General features: G+C 43.3%; 2 protein-coding genes across 4 annotated transcripts in view; one reads left to right on the forward strand and one right to left on the reverse strand.

The window, feature by feature from the left end:
* The window catches only part of LOC146187428 (uncharacterized), a 148514-nt gene extending 146325 nt beyond the window's left edge, over nt 1–2189 (reverse strand). The window contains exons 1-2 of one of the 3 annotated variants that reach the window (XM_084607684.1): nt 1978–2189; nt 1697–1850 (exon numbers count right to left, since the gene is read on the reverse strand). The gene's annotated coding sequence lies outside the window, so the exon portion shown is untranslated. The other 2 variants (XM_084607685.1, XM_084607683.1) reach the window with 2 other exon arrangements.
* A 124-nt stretch (nt 2190–2313) lies between these two features.
* Nucleotides 2314–6005, forward strand: Dtd (D-aminoacyl-tRNA deacylase). Its single transcript, XM_084607695.1, has 2 exons — nt 2314–2451; nt 2903–6005. Exon 2 carries the CDS (start codon nt 2957–2959, stop codon nt 3476–3478), a length of 522 nt encoding a protein of 173 aa, XP_084463821.1. The 5' UTR covers nt 2314–2451; nt 2903–2956; the 3' UTR covers nt 3479–6005.
* Nucleotides 6006–10791: the final 4786 nt, after the last annotated feature.

A 10791-nucleotide genomic window follows, 5' to 3' on the forward strand; every position in this document is an offset into this window, starting at 1 on the left:
TGTAAAGCAAACATGCTTTCTTTTGTGTCACGTGTAAAATATTTTTGTACCTTTGGAACGTTTTTGTAAAGCAAACATGCTTTCTTTTGTGTCGAGTGCAGTGGGCTGTCTGCGACAAGTGTCTAGGTTCATGGAACGAAATCTCGTGCGCGAGATCTGTCATATATTCCGCGAGATTACGCGGAATGAGTTCTTGTTTTAGTTCTTGTCTAGGGTTCCTTCCATCTGCAATCCCACACTTCACTTGAACGCGCGCCGAGGTACGCCACGCGACAGGAACGATGGTTTACCGTGTGTGACAGATACTGCGTCTTTCCTTTCCTGTAAACCAATTATATTTATATGTAGAACTGCAACGAACGCTGATAAGAGGCAAATGATAGGGGAGGAAGGGTAGAATTTCGACATCTAAGCGACCCTCTAAACTTTTTTTTTTTTTTTTTGCACGTGTGTGTACGTGTTTGGTGCTGAAGCCCCCAAATGACATGGTACACATAATTTATGTGCAGTCTAGTTTAAAAAGTAGCTAGGGAACAGAGTAAGCAACATTTAAACTCTAAATATGTTTTACCAAATATAGTTTCCAGAATTCTGTTCACGTTTCAACCCAGTGAGGTTGTGTATCCATCCAAAGCGACAATAGCTGAAAAATGTGTTTTTGTTGCGGGCACGGAATGACGCCCAATGAAAATACCGGCCCACTATGACCAAGGCGCTTATCTGCCAACATATGGCTGTAATTTTGAAACACTAGCGAAATATGCGCGAAGGATCCCATTTTGTGGCACTTTGTAGTTCCTCATGCAAGGACACGGAAGTCTGCCATGAGCATAACATTACTCGGCGTCATCCCAGAGGGGCTGTCAAAAATTAGGTCTCACTAGTCCCGAACAAATTTAGGAGCGGTAGAAATGTTCCTTCCCATAGCACCGTGCTCCTTGTCGTTTAACCATATGCAACATGGCGAGAACCACAATGCACGCGCGTCCGCGAAGGCGTGCACCACATTCATATCACACTCACTGACGCACAGCTGGGGAACAAACTGGCGGGCTGCGAAACAGCGTTCAGTGCGGGCTGCTTTGCAACACCGTCTGCTTCGCTTCCGATAACAAAACCACGATTGCAAACGCACGCAAAAACACACTGCCGTGACAGGCACGCTTAGCCAGTTCGCATGCGTAATCGCACACTAGTTTCTCCTAACAGGACGCGCGATCCTGTCCCCTTGAAATCGCAGCGTACGCGGGCGGCGATTGCTGCACATCTCATAAGACCAAGTGCACGCCCCAGACCTTCGAGTATGAAAAAAAAAAAAAAAATGTATAAAAAGACGGCACGCGTCCAAACAACGGACGCGGAACACCCGCAGATAAGACATAAAGCTGCTCGCCAGGGTCGCGGACACCGTAGTTTTGGACGGACCTCGAAGGTCACGCCAGATGCCGACGAGAAATCCGCCGGGTAGCACGCCTGTTTGTAAAAATAAAAAAGAAAACCGCGGTGCGAAGGCCAACTCGTTTCGTAACGGGAAGGCCGTGAAAAGGCTCGTAACTCAGTGATTAAGCCTAAACCTTTAAGGAAATCAGCTGGCCTTGGTGTTGATGAACCGGTAGCCAGCACGTAGGTGTTCTCCGGCATGCACCATCACGTGGAGGATTACTTCCGACGCAGATTACTCCAAATGCGCACTTACTATTTCGGCTTCAGTCTGACGAACAGATCCACGATCCCAGGGCCACTTTGCGCCCGCACGAAAAGAAAAGCACTGCACCAAACAGTTTCACAGCACCCCCACTTCACTCAACGGACAAGCAACAACGCTGCTGCGGCTGCTCTCGACATTCCGCCTGCATAGGATGAGAAAGCGCTTCAGCGCATGCGCGGTTGGCGCTCGGCTGATTCTTTTCAAAGCGCGCTATTTCTTTTCATTGCACACTTCGCACTTTGGAAAAACTGTGTGATCACTACACTCACTTGGCCTTTGAAAAAATTCAGGGCAAGACTGGGCCAAAGAACAGCAAGGCCAACGTAGTCAGTACTAGCTCACTTTAGTAGTTAGTAAGCTTCGAAGCTAGCGAACGCACGGAGAGAAGGTAGACAAAGTAGACGCTGTCGAAGCAGACGAGCGGGGCGAAAGACCTGTCCAATGTTTCAGTTTTAGCTCTGCTGCAGACAACGAGCTTTAATGTTTTAATCCAGGAGTCTTTAGATTTCAACTTTATGCATAAAGTGTAGTCCTGCTGAGCAAAAACTCTATTTTAAAATAAAATTGCCAGTCTAGCTGAGGCCATGCTTGGCGGGATCTGTCACAACTACTGGTATGCCGGGCAACAATGACCAATATGGCGGCGTTCTAGTAGAAATTTGTTTTTGCAAACTACGGTGTGCAAACTCCGCACATTATATAGCCACTGTACATTATATTCGTGGCTAGCTACCATATCAAAGGTGAGCTAGAAAGTGCAATGTTCGTGTTCATAGAGTGGTGTGAAAGCTATACATGTTTGTAAAAATGTTTTAGTTAAGTGACAAAGTACGAATCGTAGCAGCTCGCTGAGTTGGGTGGTGCGGCTCACCATCACACTAGCGCTTCGTTCTTTTCTTTTAGTGACGCCTGTAATCGTTTACGCGCAGATTAAAGTGTTCGTCGTTCGTGCTCCAGTAACCTGCGACATTATAAACTGACATCTGTAACCGCAGGAAACCTTGTCCTTGTCTGAAGAATGAACTTGAGGTCTGATGTATTCAAACTGGAACCCTACACGAACCCTCTAAACGAGCAGGGTGTTTGCTTAGCAAAAATGCGACGTACTTGGGCGTGTACTTTGGTGCAGCTTGCAATCGTAGCTTGCCATTAAGATATGAAGCACGTTATCTTTTCTTTTTCTTTCCCAACCAGGAGCACTGACTACAATTTGGCCAAAAAACCCGAGCTTGACGCCAACCTGTTGCGATGCGTGCTGTCATCCAGCGGGTTCGATCAGCAGCAGTGCATGTCGACGAACGCCTTGTTAGCTCCATCGGCCGTGGTCTGTGCGTCTTGGTAGGGATTCATCGTGACGACACCGAAGACGACATTGACTACATTGTGCGCAAGGTCCTTAACCTCAAGCTTTTTGATGACGACGGTGGAAAGCGATGGAAGCAGTCAGTGCGAGACCTACAGTTCGAAGTGTTGTGTGTAAGTCAGTTCACGCTCTATGGCACGCTCAAAGGCAACAAACCAGACTTCCACCTTGCTATGGAAGGAGACCGTTCGAAACAATTTTACGAGAGGTTCTTGCACAAGTTTAGGGCAGAGTACAAGGAAGACTTGGTGAAAGATGGAGAGTTCGGAGCACTGATGCAGGTGGACATTCGGAACGACGGCCCCGTGACTTTAGAAATAGAGTCATCGGCGTTCCGGAAAGCCGTGCCTTTGCCGCAGGAGCGTGGGGAGCCCGACGGTGGTGCTGCTGATGGCGCCGTTCCCTGATGTGGCCTTGTACTGAGCGACAAACTTGCACTACCAGCTTCATTAAGTTGTGGCTTCCATGCCATGGTGCGTCCCAAAAGGTGCTACGTGAGCGTAGGTGCTTGATGTGACCAAAGGATACCGTAGGCACTGTTGAAATCCACTTTCATTTGTTCATGGTGATGGCAAGGTCAAAGGATATTTATGGACACTGGCTCGTATTTGCATAGATGAGGACTTGTGCATGTTGAGGCAGTCGTGCTTTTAAGTAGGAGGTTTGTTGCACTGTGTAAGTGTTTGTCCTGAATAGTGAGATCTTCGCAGCTCACCTTGACTTGGATCTTTGGAGATTTTGGCTGGTTGCTAAGGGGGAGCTTCATGCGGAGTGCCTTGTCCTTCTTTTTCGCTTGCCTTTCAGTCTTCATTAGCATGGACAGGATACAGATTTCTTAAAAAGACCAATCTAGGCAGCATATTCTGTGATACCTGGAAGTTTGTATCATGGGTTTAGGCTTGGAAATGGTGGCATTTTCCTGTTTGCCTGAAGAAACCTTGTGGTTTCCTCCAATTGGAAATGAAGGTTATGGTCACTCACAAGCCATTTGTTTACTCTCTGTTTTGCATGGTACAGTGTAATCTCATAATTCAAGACGCCCCACTGCAGTGGTCAGGGTGCTCGACTGCTGTGCCCAGGGATATCGGGATCAAATCCTGGCCACAGCGGTCGCTTTTCGATGGAAGCAAAAAAACAAAGTGCCCATGTGCTGTGCGATGTAAGTGGTTGAAATTTCCAGAGCCCTTCACTTTGGTGTCTCTCACAGCCTGAGTTACTTCAGGATGTTAAATCCCATCAATAAACAATCATTATTTGAAACTTACTTATACAGACATGGAGGAGAAATTGAAGTTAAGCTGTACCTATAAATTTTCACTTCATAATAAGTGACACTACTTCATGAAACTGAAGGTTTCATACACCTTTCTAATAAGTGATCACTGGCAACCATCATATTGTTTGCCGAACTGCTTTGTGCACTTGGAGCTAGCACGATGGAAGCGGCAGTGGAACCAGTTTGCCGCAGCCCAGAGAAAAAAAGCGAACAATACGGCCACACCCATATTGGAAAGGTGTATAAGCCAGAAAAGGATGGAAGCTGAAATATAAGTGCCGGCATTACCGTTGGATTTTACAATTTAATTGTGGCTGAAAAGTCAGTGCCATTTGTTTTGGCAAACGCACCTCTTTGACTCGGTAGTTTTGGCTTTGGCTCCCGATCACAAGTTTGTGGGATTTGGGTATTTGAGTTGTGCAGTGGAAGCCATATTTTTATGGAGACTAAATACATAAATGGCTGCATGTAGTGTCATGTCAGTATATGCTAATGAACCCCAGGTTGTCTAAATTAATCCGGAGCCCTGCACTGATGCGTCCTTCGTTGCTCGAGTTGCTTTGGGATGTCAGAATTTCATAACCCACAAATCCATGATTTTAGGGCATGGATCTCAGAGGCTCTGCTGCAAGGCCGTTTGCATCAAAACATTAATCATTGAATTTGATGTCAACATAGTGAGTTTGATTCGAGTAATGTAGACATTATTAAATGCAATTTTCTTGGCAATTAATGCGCCTTTTTCTGCACAACAAACATCAATACAGCCAGGGAGGACTTTCATTTTGATTCTTGCCAAGAATGCGGGTTGGATGGAGTTATTCTCGTCCCTCTCCATTGAACTTCCAACTCAATCAAACTTATGCTTTGGTTCTGTCAAAATCAAGCATATTAAAGATTCTCTTGATTTGAACTGCACATAATTTAAAACTGGTCGCCTTTAGAGTTCAAACTGCTGTGAATCGGTTGTGTACTACCAGGACAGAAGTGCTCTGGACGTGCCAGTGTCTGCTAAAAGCGTATCACTGGCGGCACTATATTTTTGTGTATCTCAATGGCCATTCTGGCCAGGAAGGGGGGGGGGGGGGGGAGTGACAGTTTTAGATAATATCTCCAGAGCGCTGTTCTAATCATTCATACACCTAATACTCAAGCGATGCTGCAGCCTCCAGCAGAGCAGCCCTCTGCTGCAAGCTGGTGGTAAAATAAAGAATGCAGGTTGCCCATGCCTTATCAGAGGGGCGCATGTGTTGGGAAGCATGCCAGCTTGTTGACTCATCATGTAGGCTGCTTGTCATACCAAGCCCAAAGGACACGAGTAAACGCTTCTCGATAAGCAGCCCTGGAGATGCAAACCGTACGCACCGTTCTCAGGCCACTACTAGGCAACTCTGGTAATGCAGTGGCGCGCTTGAGCAAACACCTGCCCACCCTAGCTACTTCTGCCCACAATAGTACATTTGTAGGTGCCTTTTGATAGAAGACAGATTTGGATCTGTGTTATGAGGTTTAGGGGAATATACTACAACACAAAACCTCAGTGACAGGCTTGTATGTGTGATTTATTCAAATGCGAATTAAAAAAAAAAGTGTGCACCATGCAGCTCTGAAGACAAACTGAAGTTCGCCTATATCGATACAAATTCTAATAACAAAAAGTTCAACTCGCCAAAAACGGAACTAGGAAAGGCCCCAAAGTTTAACACAGATGCGACCATCACCAGCCGATTTTGCTAGTAAATTGCTTGCATCAATGCCGATTTCTGATGCAGATCTCGGAGGCTATGCCACACCACCATTAACTTGAAAATTGCAGCAGTCTGTCCTTCTCATTGATGACATCACGAATTCAAGCCATATGGCTTGAAGAATGTAAATTCAATTTTTTTGCTGATAAATGTGTCTTTTCCATGTGAAAAAATGCTGACATAGTTACAAAGAGTCAGAAAACAGCGATGTGTTCCATGTCTCCCTCATCCCAAAAGGTTGTGCTGGCATCCACAACAGAATAAGTTTTACCAAGCACTGTAATTTTGTCCTTGGTGTCTTTTCAAAACCACTGTGGTAGTCATAATTGGAGTTGCTGATCTCGCAACAACTTTACTTTCGTTTATTCATTCATCATGCAACATGAGAATAAATGAATGGCACATCAGACTTCTGCTTTGTATTATTGTGACTACAGCCTAAATTTTGCAAGCAAAATGATACCCTTTCTAAAATTTCTCACGGTAGCAAAGCGTCACGAGACACAGCAGGCCATGTTGACACAGGTTTTCAGCATCACAAGTGGAGTGCATGTTTTCTTGGTTGAAAAGTAATTTGAGCATATCTTAACGAGAGTGTATAAATGTTGAATGCATTGCACGACATTTGTAGCAATGTTCTAGGCAGCTCAGTGGTAGTAATAGCTCCTCTTGGTTGTTGGACATTGTGTCACTGACTTTGGCAGTGCACTTTGACTTGTCGGTGCATTTGCAGCATGAATGGTCACCTTGATCAGCTGCTGGCACTCATCTAGGAGCCAGCAGCAATGTGTGATCATGAGCAGCGCAAAAGGCATGAATCTGGCATCGCTCTGCAGGTTGCAGAAGAGAGCACTATAATTACTTCACATTCGGGCACACTGTCACATAGCATTCTGAAACTTTCACGGGCTTTAATTGTTGCCAAAAAAAAAAGAAAGGTTATGCCTAAGCCTACCTTGTTGGAAGTGCCTGAGTGAGAAAATTTCATGGTGCAAGACACGTTTCCTATTCACACCTAAGCATTCAAAGCCATGCTTAAAAAGTTATTTCATGCGTAAACTAGCCAGTACTTTGCGTTACTCTTAACATTGATTTGATCCTGCATGGCATTACTGACATACAAAATCATGAAGCGAGACTTACGAGAAAACGCTGCATTGTCACATGTTAGGTGGAGAATCCGTACAAATGGGCATCGAATGCGCCGACCATCTAAGCACTTTTTCATCATCAAAGTGTCGCCTTACTATAATCAAATTTTCTTCCTTCAAAGAAAAAATGAAGGTACTGGACTTCCGTTCAAGGCTAAGCAATGTGAACTTTTCCCAGCCATCCGCCTAGTACGGAAGAAATTAACAGAATTTGTTAAAAGCTTGCCTGCAAGCTGTCTGAAGTACTGCTTGCAACATAAGAAATTGGTCTTTAATAACGCATGCTACGTTTTTCTTCCAGAATCTGATAGCATTGCGGAACTACAAGCTTAATATTTTCTTGAAAGCGCAAGGAATTGATCTCTCCCAAAGGATGCAAATAATTCTAGTGAGCGAAGGGAACCGATAGCATAACATGAGGGGAAATAAACTACATTTGTCACCTTCATGTATATCCATTCTGCTAGCAAATAGAAGCATTCAATAAACACAAATCATTTACCTCCGATGTCAACACGTGCGAGGCCAATATTGCAGTAACAGAATTGTGGCTTCATCCCAACATACGTGACAATGAGATATTTGAGGATTTAATTTGGTTCACGGTTTACCGATGCAGTCGCACCATACAACCAGACATTGGTGTCATGCTCGGTACCTAGAGCTGTACCATCCCTATCACACTTCAGTGCAAACTAACTCTGAATCCATTTGGGCATGAGTAGAACTGAGCCATAAAATATATGTCTTTGATGCACATTGCCAACCTCCCAATTATTCACTGACGTTCACATCTGAACTGCATCATACGCTAAACTTTGTTGCTACGCGATTCCCTGCAGCACCTATGTTTTTACTCTGCGATTGCAACTTTCCTGATCAGATATGGTCTTCTGAACTAATTCTTAAAACGTTGCCTTCATCATAAAGCAATATGTTTTGTAAACTCTGCTCATTTTTTTTCCTTTTCATAGCTGGTAGCAAAACTAACTCGAATATCTGACCCATCTGCTAACATGTTAGATTTAGTATTAATATTTCATCCGAATCTTGTTTCAAACTTAGCTTGTATGTCCAGTCTAAGCGACCATTTGCTACTCTCTTTTAAGGCGAAGAAAGCCTTTCCGGGCTCATGATGAAAATCTCGCATCAGCAAGATTTGTCCGCGAGATGTGTCGGTGAGATTCCGCGAGTGACAGATACTGCGCCTTTTCTTTCTTTATTTGTTCCTTTACATTACAGAAAGCCGGAGTGAAAGCTAAAGACTACAGAGCCTGACAAAGGCTTTTGCTTCAGACGACGTTCAGTGGGCAATTTAAGGAACATTTTAAACAACATTCAACATTTCCTACAACATTTCCTGTAAACCAATTATAGAATGCCTATGAACTTTAATGTGTTTAACATAACGCAGATTGTGTTCGACAAGGAGCGCGCAATGTCCCGTGTGCAGCAGCAATGCTCAATCTTTTGCATTTCTCCACTGCAGATTCCGCAGTGCTCTCTGAACTTTCAATTTCAATAGTCCAACTACTAATGGTGACAAAAAGGTGAAGCAAATTAGTGATTATAATAAAGCTGACTTCTAGGCCATGAATGAAGAACTTCTTTTCTCGATCCAGGGCAGAACAGGAGAAAGAAGACGGCTATATACAGTATGAAAGAGACACTGAACGAAGGTAGAGGGGAAGCCTCAATTCACAAGTTGAGCCAAAGTTTCGACAAGTAGACGTGTCTTCGTCTGAGCCCAGATGAAAACAAGTCCACTTGTCGAAACCTTGGCTCGACTTACGAACTAAGGCTGCCCTTCTCTACCCTTGTCCAATGCTATTTCATTCTTTTCTCGATGAATTTCTAGCAGATTTCGATACCTGAGGCATGGAAAGGGACTGGGGAATTTTCATTGCTAAAGTTAAAGAAGTAATTGGAAAATATATTCCACTGCACACCCTTACAACGCATGCAAAAGCACTGTGGTACAATGTGCACATTAAAAGGCTTTCTAACAGAAAAAAAAAAATCTTACCGCAATGCTATAAAATCTAACTCTGTTTCAAAATGGGAGGCTTATCAAGCAGTGAACAGGGTGTATGTTTTAGCAATGAAAAATTCAAGGCTCATTTCCTACAGCACACATTGCCTATATGCTCACAAATAATCCCCCAAAACTTTTCCATATCAATAACCCCAATTTAGAGATCGTTCAATGAAATGTTAGATGCAAACGGTTCTACTGTTACAGATACTGAGTGTCCTGAAATACAGAATGAAGCGTTTTGCAGTAATTTTGTTTTGTGTTCAAGCATCATGTTACCAACATTGGAACTCTGTCGTTTTCTAGGGATGGACACAGTATTGATTAAGCCCGAAGGAACTGAAAAACTAGTAGATAATCTTAATTTCTACAAGCCCCAGCCCTGATTTGATTAACACTAAGTTCTTGAAAAGCACTAAACTTTGTTCCTAAATCATTCTTTCTAAAATATTTCAGCAATCCATCGAGATGTCTGTGTTTCTGGCAGATTGGACAGCCGGGAAGATGGTTCTGCTACAAAAGTCAGGTAGTATGAAATCTTCTTTTAACTGCCGCTCGATATCGGTAACCAGCATTCTGTGCAAAATTTTAGAGCACTTCCTATACACTGACATAGTTAACTTTCTTGAATCTAACACCTTCTTCACTGATACTCAACATGGCTTTCGCAAATCATTGTCATGCGAGACCCAGTTACTTACTTTCATGCAGAAACTTCATGCTCTTCTCGATCATTGTTCATGCGGATTGCATCTTCCTTCGAGAAAGTTTGTCACAAGTTGCTTCTTTTTAAGCTTAGCAAGCTGAACCTTCACCCCAGTATATCAACATGGCTTGAATGTTTCCTTTGCAATTGAACACAATTTGCAGTTGCACAGAACCTTCATTTCTCATTCTCATTCGTCCATTCTGGGATTCCTCAGGGGTCCATCTTAGGCCTTCTTTTGTTCCTTATGTATATTAATGATATTCCCCTCTGTATAACTTCTAACATTCGCTTATTTGCAGACAATTGCATACCATTCTGTGAAATTAATGATGCTAAGGATACTCACATCTTGTAAAAAGATATTGATGAAATTGACTGGTGTGTCATGTGATCAATGAAATCAAATGCATCTCGTGTATTTTGGCCCATCCCACTTGTTATTATCTTCACGACATGGCACTAGAGCAAGTGACATCCTACCGCTATTGACATGTCCAAATAACAAATGATCTAACATGGTCTCTTCATATAAATTTCATAATTATTGATGCCAACCGCACTCTTGGTTACCTTCGTTGCATCTTCTTCTTTGCTTCTATCTCACAGAAACTTCTTTATAAATCATTCTTCAGAAGGGTTTCAATATCGTAAGGGAAGTAATAGCGTGTGAGCACTGAGTGTAATTTTACGAAAGAATTGTTTCATTTCCAGTATCCAAAGAGTGTGTTCGCATTTCGTGTTAACCTATTGAAGTCCTGCACTGGAGTAAGTTTCTTCAATATTCTTTATTTGATGGTAGTA

This window comes from Amblyomma maculatum, chromosome 6 (genome assembly GCF_055883805.1).
Source record: "Amblyomma maculatum isolate TAMU_Amacu chromosome 6, ASM5588380v1, whole genome shotgun sequence".
Classification (NCBI taxonomy): domain Eukaryota; kingdom Metazoa; phylum Arthropoda; class Arachnida; order Ixodida; family Ixodidae; genus Amblyomma; species Amblyomma maculatum.